The sequence below is a fragment of the Camponotus vicinus genome, unplaced genomic scaffold (assembly GCF_025532165.1).
Source record: "Camponotus vicinus isolate PSW18456_S1 unplaced genomic scaffold, iyCamVici1.0 SCAF_2, whole genome shotgun sequence".
NCBI lineage: Eukaryota > Metazoa > Arthropoda > Insecta > Hymenoptera > Formicidae > Camponotus > Camponotus vicinus.
In genome coordinates this window covers 22,652,310-22,672,602 of record NW_028141956.1, presented here as the reverse complement: position 1 = coordinate 22,672,602, position 20,293 = coordinate 22,652,310, and the positions used below count along the sequence as shown (strand labels likewise).

General features: G+C 35.4%; 1 protein-coding gene across 2 annotated transcripts in view; it reads left to right on the top strand.

Moving 5' to 3' along the window:
* The window catches only part of LOC145966046 (multicopper oxidase 3-like), an 89,575-nt gene that overhangs the window by 52,585 nt on the left and 16,697 nt on the right, over positions 1–20,293 (top strand). For both annotated transcript variants that reach the window (XM_083089762.1, XM_083089763.1), the window contains one exon: positions 14,658–14,842. In XM_083089762.1, coding sequence (XP_082945888.1) covers positions 14,658–14,842 — 185 coding nt within the window. The remainder of the gene's footprint in view (positions 1–14,657; positions 14,843–20,293) is intronic.

The following is a 20,293-nucleotide window of genomic DNA, read 5'->3' as shown; positions in this document are numbered from 1 at the left end:
CACCTCGAAGGGATAGTTTTGAAAATTGTTACTGTACGATAAATTAATCTCTCACACGTACGTACACACATACATATACATATCACACGTATGCACGCATATGATTTTGTCTCTTAAAGCATTGTACATATCGAAGCAATAATCGTATACGCAGCGGTGTGAACGCCGCTTGAGGGATAAACTCGCTTTGCTTGGTGCGTGGGAGCATACGTACGTGAGACTGAAAATCCGGGATAACGTAAAATGTCACAATTTTGATATACGATCATCATTTCTCGGGATTGACTGTACCGATTTTATTCAAACTGGTCGCAATCGAAAGTTTATATTCACATTACATAATAAAAGTGTCGTTAGATTTTTGATTACGGTCTTAGGTCCATATTCTGAATCCTCTTTTATCGATAAAAGTGCCTCTAAAAGTGGCTTACAGCCAATCAGAAGGCTTATAAGCCACTTTTAAAGGCACTTTTATCAATAAAAGAGGATTCAGAATATGGACCTTAGTTTCTGACATATCTTAATCGAAAGTTTATATGACGTGAAATTCCGGATAAGGCACCTGGTAGCGCCGCGTTGAGAGCAGTGACTCTCAATGTTCGGATCCTGTTTTTTATGTACATGGCGTCACGACGCTACCGCGTCACCTGATATCTAGTAAAATATTCATTTTTCGATTACCTTACCTTAATACTTTTATGTACAAAATAATGAAAGGAATCAATTAGTCTAAGGAAAAAATATACTTGTTTTTAAGAAAAAATATGTAATTAATTTTTAACAATTCCATATTTTTTCTTAAAAACAACTGTATGTCTTCCTTACACCAATTGATTACTCTCATTATTTTGTACATAAAAGTATTAAGGTAAGATAATCGAAAAATGAATATTTTACTAGATATTTTATGGTTTATGTAAAATTAAGAAATTATTTCAAGCCTCATAACTCGAAAAGTACTCAATGAAGAAATACTTTATTATAGTGTTTTGGAAAGCTCTCGAGATAAGGCACAAGAATAAGTAATAAAAAATAGGGGATTCCGTTTAAAAAATTGAAGTGACCTTCACATGACCTTCAAACGATTTTTCAAGGTAAAACCAATGACACCGTCTTATGGCCCCCTTAAAACCATACAACTTTTGTTTAAAACATTTTCACCGAAACCGGCATGGTTTCGAAATATTCAAGTGTGAAAGTTAAAATGGGACACCCTGTGTATACAGGGTAGGCTATTTTAATCTACGCACTGAAATATCTCAAAATCCATAAGTTTAAGACAAAAATGTTTCACACAAAAGTTGTATGGTTTCAAGGGGGACATATGATGGTGCCATTAGTTTGACCTTGAAGAGTCACCTGAAGGTTACGTGAAGGTCACCTCCAACTTTTTAAATGGGACACCCTATATGCTTTTGCATACTCTTGTAGCTCATCTCGAGAGCTTCCCAAAACATTATAATTAAGTTGGTTTTCATTAAGTACTTTCCGAGTTATGAGGCTTGAAATCATTTCTTAATTTTACATAAACCGTAAAATATCTTGTAAAATATTCATTTTTCGATTATCTTACCTTAATACTTTTATGTACAAAATAATGAGAGGAATCAATTGGTGTAAAGAAAACACATATTTGTTTCAAAGAAAAAATATGTAATTTGCAATTAACAATTACATATTTTTTCTTAAAAACAACTATGTTTTTTTTACACCAATTGATTCCTCTCATTATTTTGCATATAAAAGTATTAAGGTAAGATAATCGAAAAATGAATATTTTACTAGATATTTTATGGTTTATGTAAAATTAAGAAATTATTTCAAGCCTCATAACTCGAAAAGTACTCAATGAAGAAATATTTTATTATAGTGTTTTGGAAAGCTCTCGAGATAAGCTATAAGAATACATAATAAAAAATAGGGGGTTCCATTTAAAAAATTAAACCTTCATGTGACATTTTTGCTTATTACTTAATAATTATTGCGAATTTTGCAAAATGGTAAAGGACTTTTCTTCTTAGTTTGACCCAATCTATCATCACTTTTCGTTTGGTCCCTCATGAATCGAACACCCTGTATACAGGGTGATTCTAAATAACTTTATGCTTTTGCAAAAACATAATCTTGACCGAATTCTAAGACGATTTTTCCTTTGGCAAAATTTCGTCCGAAGCTTAGTTTTTGAATTATTAAAGGAAGTAGTTAACGTATGACGGGTCGAATACAAGAAGCAGGCAAGGGTGACGCGATTCACCGTCAGACGCGGGTGCTTACGCGGGGCGCCTGCTGCGATCAGCTGGTCGCTATACACATACATACACACATGCGAACACATACATTCTCTCTCTGTCTGTCTGTCTGTCTGTCTCTCTCTTTCTCTCTCTCTCTCCCCCCCTCTCTCGCTCATTCGCTCACTCACCTGTTTTTTTTTTTTTTTTTTTTTTTTTTACGAGATGGGAAAATGCATTTTATGCATACCCACCGGTCGATCCAGTGAGTTATGTGGGACTCGAGTACCAAGTCGAATTACCAACTCGGTACTCCCTACCCACTAAAAACCCCTCTCTTTTCACGAATTTCCTTTGACACACTGTCCCTCTGACTTCCCGAGATCTGTTTTCACATAACGTCAAAAAATAGTTATTATTACCTTGTTCGATGACTTTTGATGTATTGCTGTAATTGCTTGAAGGAGAAATGAATTTTCCGATAGATCGTACGTTCTCAAATTTAACGTAGATATCACGTTGCAAAAGACAAGATATCCACACTAAATTATTAACTGAAAGTTTTTCTTCTTTCATGAACTGTATTCTTTTATAAACTTTAACGTAATCACATTTATTTACTCACTCGATGAGACGAGAAATTTACTAATGACTCTATCACTAATCACTATTAATCACTGTCGAATAATAACTGTTGGCGATTAAAAATCACTCGATGAAAGAAACACGCGCAGACACGTTACTACACGACGCGACGACGCGACAATGCGACGATAATTACTCGGCGACTGCAAGCAGTTTTTTGTCATGGTAGGTTGCGGTAGGTTAAGGTACTACTGGCGCAATCGAACGCAATCATGTGTTCGATTGAAGAATGCGGTAAACATAATAAACATTTAACATATTAATATTATTATTATCATGAATGTGTGTGATATCCATACATCGTATATCTATTTAAAAATTAATTAGATTAAATAAGTGTTTTTAAAATATTTATTACTTTTACTATTATCATATAAAATATTAATATTAAATATTTATTTAAGATAATAGTAAAAGTAATAAATATTTTAAAAACACTTATTTAATCTAATTAATTTTTAAATAGATATCATATGATGTATGGATATCACACACATTCATGATAATAATAATATTAATATGTTAAATGTTTATTATGTTTACCGCATTCTTCAATCGAACACATGATCGCGTTCGATAGCGCCAGTAGTACATTAACCTACCGCAACCTACCATGACAAAAACTGCTTGCAGTCGCCGAATAATTACCGTCGCATTGTCGCGTCGTCGCGTCGTGTAGTAACGTGTCCGCGCGTGTTTCTTTCATCGAGTGATTTTTAATCGCCAACAGTTATTATTCGACAGTGATTAATAGTGATTAGTGATAGAGTCATTAGTAAATTTCTCGTCTCATCGAGTGAGTAAATAAATGTGATTACGTTAAAGTTTATAAAAGAATACAGTTCATGAAAGAAGAAAAACTTTCAGTTAATAATTTAGTGTGGATATCTTGTCTTTTGCAACGTGATATCTACGTTAAATTTGAGAACGTACGATCTATCGGAAAATTCATTTCTCCTTCAAGCAATTACAGCAATACATCAAAAGTCATCGAACAAGGTAATAATAACTATTTTTTGACGTTATGTGAAAACAGATCTCGGGAAGTCAGAGGGACAGTGTGTCAAAGGAAATTCGTGAAAAGAGAGGGGTTTTTAGTGGGTAGGGAGTACCGAGTTGGTAATTCGACTTGGTACTCGAGTCCCACATAACTCACCGGACCGACCGGTGAGTATGCATAAAATGCATTTTCCCCTCGTAAAAAAAAAAAAAAAAAAAAAAAAAACAGGTGAGTGAGCGAATGAGCGAGAGAGGGGGGGAGAGAGAGAGAGAGAAAGAGAGAGACAGACAGACAGACAGACAGAGAGAGAATGTATGTGTTCGCATGTGTGTATGTATGTGTATAGCGACCAGCTGATCGCAGCAGGCGCCCCGCGTAAGCACCCGCGTCTGACGGTGAATCGCGTCACCCTTGCCTGCTTCTTGTATTCGACCCGTCATACGTTAACTACTTCCTTTAATAATTCAAAAACTAAGCTTCGGACGAAATTTTGCCAAAGGAAAAATCGTCTTAGAATTCGGTCAAGATTATGTTTTTGCAAAAACATAAAGTTATTCAGAATCACCCTGTATATTTTTGGAGATGATGACGAAGCACAACTGAAATTATATTTTTATTTGTGTCCTCTGAATCAAAGTATACAATAAATTAATTCAACTGAAGATATTCAAAAGAATGTCATATATAAAGTAAAAAATATTCTAGAAACAGAAAGAAACAACTGGGTACCTAAATATAAAATTGATGAAGTGGAATTGGACGATGCATACGGTATTAACATTGAGTTTGATAAAAACGATAAATTATTGAAAGAAATATTTGATACAATAGAATCAGGAGTGTTAAACTCTGAAATTGAAACATTTTCTTTTATTAAAAAAGAACCGGGTAAAATTATTCTAGGTAATGAAATAAGCCTGAATGTATTTGCTATTCGAGACTTAACAAATCTTATAGAAGAAGAAAGAAAGAATTTACCACTAGCTTTTGATATAAACAAATTTAAATTTGAGAAGAATAATAATGAAACAAGAGTGTATAGTCCTGTAAAATTAATAATAACCCATCCTGGTAATAAAATATTTACGTCCGAAAGACTAAACCGAAAGGTGCTTGGTATTCTACAATATGTTGTTATAGAGCCAGATAAAGAAACTGTATTCAGTGCGCTTCAAGTTCTTGACATGTGTGTATACTCAAATTTTGTGAAAGGACCAATATTTAGATTTGTTACAAATAAATTACCTGCTTATATAAAACCTGCAAACGTAATGTACTTTCAGTTTAGAAATAACATAGGTCTATTTGATAAATTAAAACTTACTTTTGAAGGAGAGAGGCTTGATCTAAACTTAAAAAATGTGTGTGTGATAATTGACTTTCATAAAAATAAAGATAAAAAACTTTAAGCAGGTTTACAAGTAAATTAATACTGTGCCAGTGACCTGCTTGAAGGATTATTATTAATTTTGGCGCCTGAAAGGCTAAGTCCAAAGAAGTTTTTGAGTGATTTTAATATTATTTTATGATTTTTGTTGACATTTTTTTGTTTATGTTTTTAGTCGCAGACAAGTCTGCTTTAGCTGACGCTTTGTCAAGATTTTTTCATTAATAATGAGATTTTCTTAAATTGTTAGGGAAATAAAAAGTTGCATTGGCTGATTTGTTTTTTTTTTTTTAATTTGTGTTACCTGAATTTTTATGGTTTTTTAGGGTGATATTTATGTTTTTTGAGTTGATTTTGATAGAAAAAAAATATGTGTTGAAACATACCCTTTATCATACTACTCTTCGCCTCTCCCCCGCCCACGCGTTTATTTAAAAGATGATGCATTTTTCTTTGAGTAAATGCGTGGGCGAGAAAGAAACGAAGCCCATGCACAAAAGGACTAACCTGTATCTGATGTATGTACGCGATATTCTTCGCATTTAATGCATGTTTTTACTATACCATATATATATATATAATTTTATTAACTTCAACTTTTACAGTCAGGAAGTGGACTTGGTTTACAGTTATTACTTAACCGCACTTTTCACTCTCCACATTCATTCCTCCGCCCCTCCTGTCTCTTTTCTCTCCCTTAACTAAATCGATTCCCGCCTTTTCCCTCCTACCTAATTTAACAATGTTCGCTTTCTATTAACCCACCCCTTTCCTCTCCTTCAGTCTCTCCCTTCTCTCTCTCCAAAATTTCCTCAGAATTTCATCTTTCTCATTATCCAATTCATCACTCCATAGTTTCCTTATCCTTTCCTCTTCGCTCTGACCCAAATTTCTAAACCATTCTTTTGCTACTCTACAACCCTTTACAAAATGTTCTATTCTGTCCCTACCCTTTCCGCAGAATAGGCACCCTCTTTCCTTTTCTTCTATCCAATATTTATTATCTTCCTCCATGTTTCCGCATCTTACCCTCGCTAATGCTCTCACTCCTGTTCCGCACTTGGTCCTTTCTAGAAACTTTTTCCTTAAATATTTCTCCATCTTCTTTCAACTTCTTGTATCTTTTGTTGTATTTTGCTTCCCTAATTCTTCCTTCTTCCATTTGCCATTCCACTTTCCGTTCTCTATCCATCAATTCTTCCTCAAAACTTCCATTCTCCTCTGTTAGTGTATCAATTGCCAACACCCCCCATCCGTTTCTATTGTAATATCTCTCTCTTTCTTCACTGTATTTATCCTTCCAGTTACCATTTTTCTTCTCTTCCCAGCAGATCTTTACCCATCTTTCTTCTTCCATTCCTTTTATTTTTTCTTCATATCTTCTTGCTCTTATTCCCCATCTTATTTTTAGCTTCTCTATACTTAGTTCTCTTCTCACTATATATCTTGGCGTGCAGAAATCCAGATTAAATATCCATCTTATGTAATCTATCAAAATCTTTTCCAATTACTTTTTTTCTTCCCATCCTCATATCTCTACTCCATATGTTATTATGCTCTGTACCAAGTACTTGAACAATTTCCATCTCCTGCTAAAATCATCTCTACAAATTCTCTCCCCCAAACTCCACACACTACTCAATGCTATCCTACCTTTTCGCTTTAGTTCTCTTATATATGCTCCGCGTAGTCGCCGTTTCTATTAAATACAAATCCTAGATATTTAAAGCATTTCACCTCCTCGATCTCCCTTCTTTCCCACTTCCATTTTTCTTTTCTATCTTTTCCTTTTTTATTAAATATCAACAGTTTTGTCTTTTCCGTATTTAATATTAGCTCTCTATCTTTACAAAAACTTTTAAATGCCTCCATCATACCTAATAATGCCTCTCTATTTTTCGTAAATAAAACCATATCATCGGCATACGCCAGCGACCATATCCTTTCCTTCCCTAATTTTATACCTCCTATTCCTTTCCTCTCGAAATATTTATCTACCTCCGCTATGTACAAATTAAATAGAGTCGGACTTAACACGCATCCCTGTCTTACGCCTTTTTTCGTTATAAAACTATCTGTTGTCCCTTCTTTTGTTCTTATCGCTACTCTCGTTTCTTTATATAGGCTCCTTATTCTACTTATTAATTGTTCTTCTATTCCTTTGTCCTTTAATATCCTCCATAGTTTGTTTCTATCCACATTGTCGAAAGCCGCCTTCAGATCCACAAACAATGCATATACCTTTCCCCCTTTGCACTTCTCTCTTTGTACCACATGGTTTAGGATAAAAATGTTATCCATTGTTCCTCTGCCTTTCCTGAATCCTCCTTGACTTTCTGGTAATAATTTCTTCCTTACTATTTCCTCCTCTAACCTTTCTCTCAGTATCTCTGCATATATCTTATATCCCGTGCATAGCAAAGATATACCTCTATAGTTTTCCGCTTTTTCCTGATCTCCTTTCTTATATATCGGGACAACCACGCTAATTCTCCACTCCTCTGGTATATTTTCCTCCTTCCACATTTGGTTCATTAGATCCAGTAAACTCTTTAACACTGCTTCTCCTCCAAACATCCATGCTTCCATTGGTATTTCGTCTATTCCCGCTGCTTTCTTCTTTTTCATATTTTTCACCGCTCTACCTATTTCCTCTCTCTCTAATGCCCTGTTTTCCTCCGCCGCTTTTTCTTTACTTCTTTCTTCTCCTTTTCCGTGTCTTTCCTTTTTTTTCTTCTCATCACATTCCTCTTCCTCCATACCCTCTAGTAGCTTCATAAAATATCTCTTCCATTCTTTTTTACTTATATTGTTTTCCACTCCTTCTTTCCTTCCTCTTCTCTTATTTATATACCTCCATACCTCTGTCTCGCCTTTCAAATTTCTCAGTTCCTGCTCTTCCTCTTCTTTTTTCTTTTTACTTTTTTCCTCCATATATAAGTTTACTCTCTTTTTCTCTTCCATATACTCCTCTCTGCTCGCCTTTCCTCTCCTCCATTTCTTATATGTTCTCACTAACTTTCTTTTTTCTTTTGTGCATCCTCTGTCCCACCACTCTTTATATCCTACTTTTCTTCTTCTTTTTCTTCTTTTTTCTTTCACCAGGGCATCTTTAATCGTTTCTCTTATTTTCTCCCATTTTTTTTCAATTGTCCTTTCCTCTGGTCTCTCTTCCTCCAGCCTTAAACTTTCCTCTATCTTATCTTTAAACCTTTGTTTCGCCTCCTCATCCCATCTTATTTTCATTATTAATTCATCTTTTCCTCTTCTTTCTTCTCCATTCGGGTTTCCTATTCTTAACTCCGCTATCAGTGGCATGTGGTCCGACTCTACTCTTTCACCTACTTTAAAACTGTTTACAATGTTATATCCTACTTCATTTACAAATATGTAATCTATAACCGAACTTCCTCTTGCTCCTACATACGTATATTCTCCTTCCCTATCGCCTTCACTTGCTCCATTTAGTATTCTACCTCCTACCTCACTAATTAGATCAATCAATTTCCCTGCTCTTGATCCTGTTACTTTATCTTTACTTTTTCTATTGCATTCCCCAGTCTGTTCGTCCCATCCCCCCTCCTCTCCAATCCTTATGTTAAAATTTCCTCCTACTATTATATTGTCTTCTCTATTAATTTCAAATATCTCTTTAATTATGTTTTCTATCGCTTTCCAATTTCCTGAGTTATATATTGATATTATTACTACGTCCCCTCTATCTCTTCCCTCCTTTATTCTGGACACAATTATACCTTCTTCCTTTATCTGACCTATCCTACTCCCTTTCTCCCCCCATTATTTCCTTTTCCCTAAAATAAATCCCCCTTTTGCTCTTCCCTTCCTCTTCTCTTTCTTTGCAAAAATGCATTCCCACTCATGCGACACCGGCATTATATTTTTCATTCTCCTCCATTCGCTCTCCATCACCCATGTCTCGCATAAGCTAACAAAATCGAAATCTTTTATAAATTTCCATGTACCTATATCTTGTCTTCTTGCACCTGCAATATTTCATACTAAAATTTTCTTTCCAACTTTTCCAGTCTTTCCAATTTCCGCGTCCATTTCTTTCCTACTCCTTCCTCCAGTCGTTTCCTTACTCCCATTCTCTAACTCTCCATCCTGACTACTTTCCCAAAATTTTCTTTCTCTCTTAGCTCTTCTTTTTCTTCATTCCATATATAGACTTTCCCTTCGACGATGATCTTCCTGTATCCTACTTTAACTTTTTTGCCTTCTTCCCTCTCTCTTCCTGCTCTCTCTCTCAGTTTTCTCTGCACCTCTCTTTCCTCCTTCGTCATATCGTGATCTATGTAAATATTTCTACCTCTTAGTTTACTCTTCTCTTTCATTATCTTTTCTTTTGTCTGCCAGTCCTCCATTTCTACAATTATCACCTCCCTTTTTTCTTTTCCTTCTGTTTTGATGTATTTGATTTTACTTCCAGCTCCGAACTCTTTCTCCAAAAACTCTTTCCCTACCTTTTTTTCCTCTTCTTTCTCGTTCCTCAATCCTCTGATCACTATGTTGTTCTTTCTATCCTTTCTTTCTTTATCTTCTATTATTCTTTTCAGCTTTTTTACCTCATTTTTCGTCTCCTCAGCTGTCTTTTTTTCTTGCTGCTCTGCTATTTTTTCTTTCTTCCTCCATGTTTCCATCATCCATATTACCACCTCTTCCACGGCTTTTTTACTTTCTTCTTTTTCTTCTTTTTTCTGCATTCCTATCTCTTTGACCTTCTTTTCGATTTTATCCATTCTCTCCTCCAATCCTTTTTCTCTCAATTCTCATCTGTTTTCAAGGAAATCTATTTTCGTTTTCATTTCTTTCATTTCTTTCCTCATCCCTGACATTTCTACTTTTATTTCTTTTAATATTGCAATTAAATCGCCTGTTCCTTCGTTTTTCTTCTCTTCCTCTTCTATTCTGCCCGTCCCCTCTTCTTTTTTCTCCTCCTCCACCAACCTCTTTTCATTTGGTGGTGTTCTCTCTAGTCTGTTAGTTTTCTTAAATGCTGTCTCCATCTCTTTTTCCCACTCTTCTCTCCTTCTTTTACTTATGTTAACATCACTTTCCGCAAAACTTCCTGTCATATATTCTAAAATACTCGCTGAGTTTGCTCTTTCTCTTCTCTTTATTTCCTCTATCCTCTTCTTTCTTCCTCTTTTCTTTCCCTCCTTGTCCATGGATGCTGATTCCGATCCCTTTTTTTCCTCCGCTATTATATCTATCATATCCTCTCCTGTTCTGTCCATCATCTCATCTATTATACCTTTCTTCTTCATTCCGCATGACTCAGCGCTACCACTCTCATTCTCGCAGTCCCTATCCATGTTCCTGCCTAGAGACTTTCTTCCCTTAGTTACCTACTAATACCAGCCCTTCTTCTCCCTCTTATCTATCCCGTCACGCGTCGCTACCTGTCCCTCCGCCTCCAACCCCTGCTCACCAAATTCCCTAGCTGTATTCCGCTGTTCTCTTTCCTAACCTCTTAAATTTACACTTTATTCTTACTTTAACTGCTATTTTACTTCCAATTATCTTTTTAGAAAACCTTTACCTCTATCGCTTCCCTACTCCCAATTCCTACACCTCACCGCTCCTCGCTCCTCAATAACACTCGCCTCTCTCTTATTTAGTTCTAAACGCCTCGCCAAATCACTCACACGTGCACACCGCTCGCACTCCTCTAACCAAGTTCGCATGTTTTTACTATACAATTTAATTGTTAATAACTTTTTAATAAACAATGATCGCCAACTAAAACTTTTTGGAGATTACTCAGGGTGATGACTTTAACAATATGTCAAGATCAAGGTCATTGGTGAAGTATTGCGGTTCTTCTAGATATTCACCAAAATCTAATATTGTCTGTTGTTACGATTTTGCAGCAAATATCGAGCAAGCCTTGCCGTAGAACAACGAGAATATAAAAATTAAGCATGCTGTGTTATTACATTGTAACAATAAAAATATATAAGTGTAGTATGACTTATTATTAATATAAATTAAATGCTATAGATATTATTACATAAAGGTCTATTTACATATATCCGTGATGTGTCTGCCGTATCAGTGTCATGTCAGTAACATCCGTAATGTATCAGTGATGATTATTCACATATATTCGTATAGTTTGATCAGTTTGAACTCAGTGATTTTCAAGATGGCTCAGTTTACAGACGATGAATTGGCAATGATTAGGCAACATACAGTTTAAGAGTAAAATATGTTTTGAAATATTTATAATACTCTAGTATGTTGTATTTATTCTGATAAGTAATATATCTGAAATAAAAAATATTAATGGTAATTGTGCATAAAAGGAGCCTCCTCTCCGATTTGCTTTATTTTTAAATATGTTATAGGGGAGATCTTCCCGAGTAATTTCGTATATATATATAAGGGTCGGACTCAAATAGTTTTGGAGATATAGGCTGAAAAAGGATAAAAATAATAAATACAAAAATTCGCGTGGAAAGTCGCAAATAAATGTAGATATTATAATTTTACCATGTCATATATGTTTAAGGAAATATATTTAATAGAATATACAGGGTGTTTCAGACCACCCGTACCACCCATTTAAAAACTAGAGATGGTTATTTCAAAAAAGTAAAAACATTTTCTTTGTAAATCGGGTGCGCTCTATTGAATGGTGATATTTTCAACTTCTGGTTCCGGCCGGAAATAGGCGATTCATATCGGAAGTGCATTTTTTTAAATGGAACTCCCTATTTTTTATTACATATTCTTATAGCTCATCTCGAGAGCTTTCCAAAACACTTTAATCAAATGTTTTTTCATGAAGTGCTTTTCGAGTTATAAGGCTTGAAATCATTTCTTAATTTTACATAAACCGTAAAATATCTTGTAAAATATTAATTTTTCGATTATCTTATCTAATACTTTTACGTATAAAATAATGAGAGGAATCAATTGGTGTAAAGAAAACATATAGTTGTTTCGAAAAAAAAAAATGTAATTTACAATTAACAATTACATATTTTTTTCTTAAAAATAACTATGTGTTTTCTCGGAAAGTATTTAATGAAAACTAACTTAATTATAGTGTTTTGGAAAGCTCTCGAGGTGAGCTACAAGAATATGTAATAAAAAATAGGGGGTTCCATTTAAAAAAATACACTTCCGGTCTGAATCTCCTATTTCCGGCCCGAACCAGAAGTTGAAAATATCACCATTTGATAGAGCGCACTCGATTTATAAAGAAAATGTTTTTAAATTTTTTGAAATAACCACTTTTCTAGTTTTTAAATGAGTGGTATGGGTGGTCTGAAACACCCTATATGTATTTGTAAACTTTGCTTTTTCTTGCAAAGTACATGCGGGGATACCGCATGTTCCGCCCCCCCTACGGGGGGGCTCCACTTTCTGATAACCTAACCCAATCTGTGTCTGAAGTGTAGGAAATACCTTAATATATGACATTTCGCTTTACATGGTTCATATGGTTTATATAAGTTTGTAACTTTCTATGCGAAGCCAGATATATTCCACACTTCAGACACGGGTTGGGTTAGGTTATAACTTCCGAAAGTGGAGCCCCCCCGTAGGGGGGGCGGAACATGCGGTGTCCCCACATGTACTTTGCAAGACAAAGCAAAGTTTACAAATACATATATTCTATTAAAATTATTTTTGAATTTATTATTTTTATCTTTTTTCAGCCTATATCTCCAAAACTATTTGAGTCCGACCCTTATATATATATATATATATATATATATATATATATATATATATATATACGAAATTACTCGGGAAGATCTCCCCTATAACATATATATAAAAATAAAGCAAATCGGAGAGGAGGCTCCTTTTATGCACAATTACCGAAGTGTCCATATATTTAGGATGTGATAAATCGTATAGCACGGGATATTGATGCAGTAATTCAATGAGTAGTTCGTCATTCATTTTTACAAGCCTAGAAATGTCTATGTGAATATAGGTATAAGCTTATAAAGATTTTTCCATGTCAAGCAAATCACTTTTTTTAAGTCAAGATGTGGATTTGGATGCAAATAAAATATTATATTAAGCATAATTTTACTGTAAAATTTTATCGTAAAATTACACAATATAATATTTCACTTTCATTTAAATCTACGATTTGATCCAAGTGATCTGCTTGGCGTCAAATACTCTATAAATAAATTTACTGACCGTCGTAATGTATCCGTGAAAAAGTAAAAATATCGTTTGCAATAAATACAATATCACTATGCGGATACTGAACTGAAACTGAACGATTCGAATACGATACTGCGTCGGATATGTGTAAACACGTTCATCTAAAAACAAAGGGACGATATTTATCATCACTGATACTGACGGAAAATTACGGAACTGAACGAATGCGGCACTGACACGGATATGTGTAAATAGGTAAATGTTACTTAAATGTTACTGCTAAATATTTGTAATTTTTCAGCCATAAATAGTACGTAATGTAATATATTATGTATATCGTATAGCTATGTTTTATATAATATATATATATAAATATAATTGCGCCATAGTTAAATAATTAATAAAATAATTAAATTTTCACAATTAGTTTAATATTCTGAATCGTTTGTTGAAATTATATTGAAAATTAAACCGATGGAAATAAATACAGCAAATTTTTAATCCTGTTAAGCATATTTTATATTCTCCATATTTATTTGTAACAAAAACTTAAATAGAAGGGTAAATGCAAGAACTATAACTCGGTATATTTTATTATATCGCTGTGTTTTTGGGGCGGCAAGTGACTTGAATGGCAAAGCGCTTGCCTACTAAGCCACGGATTCCAGGACCGAGTCTTGATACGGTCGCCCGATTATTCTTCCCTTGCCGGAAGAATACACACATACTCTACTCTAAAACATACTCTACTCTATACCTAATTATGGCAGTATGAGCGGGACTCACTCGCTCCTTGCCAATCAAATGAAAAGACAAGATAAGTCCCTGTGTTTTTACCATTGTTTCATGACAAGTGAAATCATACTGTATTTCATGTTGTGTTTCTTCTGTTAAAAAAAACAGTAGTGTCTTTTTAAAAAAACAGTATATGCTTGATTTCTGCTGCATTTTGCTGCTGTAGCATCATGTTATGTTATGTTTAGTTTTAATTTAGTTTCTGTTGACATATTGTGGCAACATGTGATCTTCAAATTCTATTAATTTAATGAACTTCTGCTTAATTTTTTCATTTTATATAGCATACTATGACGCATAAATTGCTCGTTTTCTGTCGCATTTCTGTAACAGAAATTATTTAAAATAGCAGACTATGCTTCATTGCTGCCAAAGATCTATCTAAGTTTAATATAATATGTAGTACAAATTTGTGTTACATAACATTATTTATAATTATGTATAGGTGAACGTATTGATTTTATTTTAAATGCGAACCAAACTTTGGCTCAATATTGGATACACGTACGAGGACTTGGAGAATGTGAAGAAAATAGAATATATCAATTAGCAATCCTTGCTTATAAAGACAGTTCTAAATCGTCGTTATCATCGCAACCAGGATATTCTTTTGGTGTATCTAAAAATATTGTGAGTACATAAAGAATTTTACAAATCTAAAATTCTAATATTTCACGTAAATTAAATGAGAAGAAATAAAAATCTTAAAAATATCTGATCTTTTTTTCATTCCAAAAAAACGTTTAGAAAATTTTAATGTTTTAAAATCTGAAAAAAATATAAATTTTCTATTTCGTGATAATTATCTGTCATGTATAAAATAATGGCTCATACTTATTGATCTTTCATTCATACTGCTCAACTTATTGATCTTTCACTCATACTACTATAAAAAATAAAGATAAATAAAGATAAATTATACAATAACATAAAGCTAAAATTAATCTTATTTTTACCGCGTATTTATATAGATTCGCATCCTTATCTAGTACATTTATATATAGAGTGCGGAAAATATATCGGAATCTGTGAATATTTCGAAAACATATTAATAAAAATGTTTTAAATAAAAGTTGTTTGTAGGTATTAAAAGATGTCTTAGTGAGTATTTTTAGTTTAATCTTAGGTAATATTATATTAAAGTGAAATAAAAATTAACATAAAAATTTTAAATATATGGACATCTATATTTTTTATATATTCTTATAGTTGATATCGAGACATTTTCAAAATAATATAATAATATATTAGTATAATGATATAATAATATAACATAATAATATAATAATATAATAATATAATAATATAATAATATACTCTTTTTTGATTTTGGAAAAATTTCTCGAGCAATCGAAGTTTTACTGTCACATCAGGATTAATGTTACTATACAGGGTGTTCCTAAAAGGTCTCGTCAAACTTTAACCATAGATGCTACGTATCAAAACAAAGCAAAATGTCCATATAAACATGGGTCCAGAAATGCCCCCCTTCTGAGATAACACAGGGTGAAGTCACGTATCTTCATAGGCCTATTTGGCTCAATCACTGTAGTAATGATTTGCATCAGATAAGATGTTCAAAGTGGCCACCATGAGTAGCAATGCACGCTCCACAGCATCGCACCATAGATATTGTCGAACATGTTCGAGAATTCCGGGAGTACCCCGAATTGTGTTACACCCATCAACAATACGATCGCGCAGAGTCTGTCGATCAGGAACTGGTGTAGCATAAACAAGACTCTTGAGGTACCCCCAAATAAAAGGTCCAGAGGATTTAGTGATTTAGCCAAATAGGACTATGAAGATACGTGTCTTTACTCTGTGTTATCTCAGAAGGGGGGCATTTCCGGACCCATGTTTATATGGACATTTTGCTTTGTTTTGATACGTAGCATCTATGGTTAAAGTTTGACGAGACCTTTTAGGAACACCCTGTATACAAATATATACGTATGTGACGATGTAATAACAATCACACCAATTTGATTTTCTGATTAAAATAATATGAGTAATATATTGTGTTAGGAAAGTCGACATAAGTATGTTAATGTACTTATTAGTTATCGACTGTTTTTCCTGCTAAGACTTTACATCATTCGCGAAGTGTCACCGCCCGTTTCTTTTACTCTTATAATACACGCATTCTTTTTGTACATGATTATCTGCTTTAATAAATTTCGTATTAATTTCACACACTTTTTTAGTCTGCTGTCCTTTGGTGGCGGTTACTCGCCACAGGCTATGGGCCCAGCTCACTTCTATTGCGTGAGGAAAGTTAATTAATCGAAAGAAGCAGAAAAAAATCAGTCGTTATTCAGCCTATGAGAACGACAAGGTTAAGTCGTACGGTGGCTGGTATGTGAAACTGTGAGTGCGGATACGAGACTTACTTAGAATTAACGGCTTGGTTAAAAATAAGGCGCAAATAAACAAACAAACAAAAATCGACATGGATATCGATCATGGTCAGATCACGAAATTCTATGGCAGCAACTGGCAGCGGTGGAAATTCCAAGTCACTGCATTGCTAAAGGCCAAAGATGTATTCGAGCATGTCGGCGAGATATTAGCGAGCCGGATGATCGTACGAAGAAAGAATGGATTGAATGGTCGTCAAAAAGAAACAAAGCCATGGCAATCCTCTCGAGTACAATCGCCGATGATCAACTAGATCATGTAATAACCTGCACAAAACCATCAGAAATGTGGGCAACGTTGCATTCAATCAACGAGCAAACATCCAGCGCATATAAGTCAGGGATACTTTATGAATCCTTTACTTATATTTACCAAGAAGGAGATAGTATGCCACAATATGTAGCGAAAGAAAGAATTTTGCGGCGAGACTGGAAGCAGTGAAGGAGAAGCAGAGCGAGGCTGCTTAGCAGAATCATTTCTACTCTTCCTAAACGATTCAGTGCATTTGTGTCAGCATGAAAGATGCAAAAGGAAGCTGACAGGACATTGGTAAATCTGACAGCTAGATTAACCGAAGAAGAAGTAATTCATACTCAGCGAGAGAAGATTGAGGCATTTTCGGCGGGCAAGACGCGTCCTGCTTAAAAGAAGAAAGACCGACCGGTTCGTGAAAACCGAGGAAAATGCAGTTGCGGCAGTACAGAACACTTCAAACGTGACTGCCCAAAGGCTAAAAAGGGGAAAGGACAAGCCAAACAAAACCACAAGAAAAGCAAAATCAGCTAGCAAAAAGCGAACCTGAAGCATCTGCCTGGTCAGTGAAAATCGGCGCGGAGGCTTTACTGTCGAGTACTACGGATTATCGACTGTGGAGCAACACATCACATGACGTCTCGTCAAGATTGGTTCGAAACAATGGAACCGTACAGTGCAAAGATTAAAGTAGCCAATGGGAGCTTGGCGACAGTCAAAGGACGCGGCACGATCCGACTAGAGTTGCTGTTCAAAGGTAAGAGAACGGAAAAACAACTTACTAATGTCTTGTGGGTGCCGGAATTGCTTAGATCACTGTTCAGCAGCGGAGTTGCAGCCAAAGCTGTGAAACATTCACGAAAGGAAATTGAATGACACTCGGCTGAAACGGATGTAGGTCATCGGTGAAGCTATCCGACAGAAGAGAAGCTTGTATCAACTCAATGCACGGGTTGTGAAGCCTGAGTATTCGGCATATGCTTGTGAAACATCTGCAAAAGGCAAAGAGGCGAGCGAGGAACTAATGTTAGCCCATCAGAGGCTGAATCACATCTCACTTAAGAAAATGAAAAGGATAATGGAAAAGGGCCTACTCTCATGAAAATACCAGCTGAATCGAAGCTATTCTGTAAAACATGCATGTACGGGAAACTAATGAGAGCTTCTTTCAAAAGACTAAAGGACAGACAGCTATCTACTCGGTGAACTCATATACTCAGACGTCAGTGGACCGCATGAGAAATCTATCGGAGGAGCCAATTGGTACATTCTGTTTAAAGACGAAGCAACCGGGTACAGATTCGTACATTTTATATATCGAAAAAATGAAGTCTTACAAAAATTCAAACAGATCGTGATTATTGTAAAAGCGAAATTTGGTAGGCTTGTTAAAGTACTTGCGTTCTGATAGAGCAATATGTCAACGAGCAGTTTTCGATATATAGGGTGATTCTAAACAAACATTTGTCTTTAAAATATCGAATTCTTGAGTGAATTCTAAGACGATTTTTCCTGTTGCAAAATTTTTCTCGAAGCTTAGTTTTTAAACTATAAGGGAAAATAGTTAACTAATTACGGAACGAGTACGAGAGGTAGGCAGGGACGGCGCGATTCACCGTTCGATATAGGCGATTACGTGGGGCGCTCGCCGCGATCAGCTGATTGCTATACGCGATGAGTAGCAATCTGTGTGTGTGTGTGTGTGTGTGTGTGTGTGTGTGAAAGAGACAGAATATGCACGCGTATACACACATGCACGTTAATTCTTTTTCTCTCTTTCTCTCTCCCTCATTCTCACTCACTCACTTATTATTTATTCTTACCTTGTAGAGATTCTTCATCCTGCTGATAAATAATTGTTACACGTTGGTAACAATGAAACGTTTCCCTAATACAAACACATGCACCCTGATACACCGTGTTAGACAAAAGCGAAGTTTTTTCTTTTCTTCTATCGTTACGAATTTACTCACGCATTTAATCACTCACGATCGATAAAATTTACTAACGAATTTATAAATAATTAACGCACTCAATTACTAATCCCACACTTGATATAAATTAATTACGAAAACGAATTTAAAGAAAGAAACGCGTTAACATTGTAACGCGCGCGATCTCGTTGTTATTAACGTGTAACAATTATTTATCAGCAGTATGAAGAATCTCTACAAGATAAGAATAAATAATAAGTGAGTGAGTAAGAATGAGGGAGAGAGAGAGAGAGAGAGAGAGAGAGAGAGAGAGAATTAACGTGCCTGTGTGTATACGCGTGCACATTCTCTCTCTCTCTCTCTCACACACACACACACAGACAGATTGCTACACTCATCACGTATAGCAATCAGCTGATCGCGGCGAGCGCCCCACGTAATCGCCTATATCGGACGGTGAATCGCGTCGTCCCTGCCTACCTCTTGTACTCGTTTCGTAATTAGTTAACTTTTTTCCTTTACAGTTTAAAAACTAAGCTTCGGGTAAAATTTTGCAAAAGAAAAATCGTCTTAGAGTTTATTCAAGAATTCGATATTTTAAAGACAAATATTTGTTTAGACTCACCCTGTAAATGCGGGAAAACGAGATCAAAGCTTAACTCACTGCAAGATATTCTATAGAACAGAATGGAAGAAGCGAGCGTGACAATCGGACGATTGTGGAAGCGGCGAGGGTAAGTCTACATACTTTAGGACTCCCGAAACGATTATGGCCATGTGTCGTGGATTGCGCTGTTTATACACTCAACCAGACACTTCTGGAAGAAGAAGATAAGACACCATTCGAGGAATGGTCGAGGAATTAGCCAAAACTTGATCATCTTCGAACTTTTGCATCCGAAAAAGTCACTGTCTCAAGGAACGTGTAGTTTAACGAAGGAGCATCAAATATTATCGGTAATGGCAAAAAGCAACTATGGCCTTTAATCGTCGAAGACAACTCGGAAGGGAGTGAGGGATTCTCGACTGAAGATGATGAGTCCCTGGATAAAGAACCTTCGTCGCAGCCTACACCGAATCTACGAGATCGATCATCTCTGTGACCGCCTAACAGATACCAATGTCAATCTGTGAAGGCTGAAGAACACATGGCATTGTGTTGCGAACTGGAAGAACCAGCTACATACATAGAGTCAATGTCTGGAGAGAATGCCAAAAAATGGCAAATCGCCATGAAAGAAGAACTGAATGCCTTGGCTGAAAACAACACCTGGAAGTGTGCGAACTACCACCTACTCGGAAGGCGAGCAAGGCCAAATGGATGTTTAAAATTAAGAGAGACAAAGACGGAAATCCAAATAAATACAAGGCTAGGTTCGCTAAAGTCGCTAAAGGCTTCCTACAACAAAAAGGAATCGATTATCGCGAGACCTTTGCTCCCGTTGCACGATACGAATCGATTCGGGCATTGCTA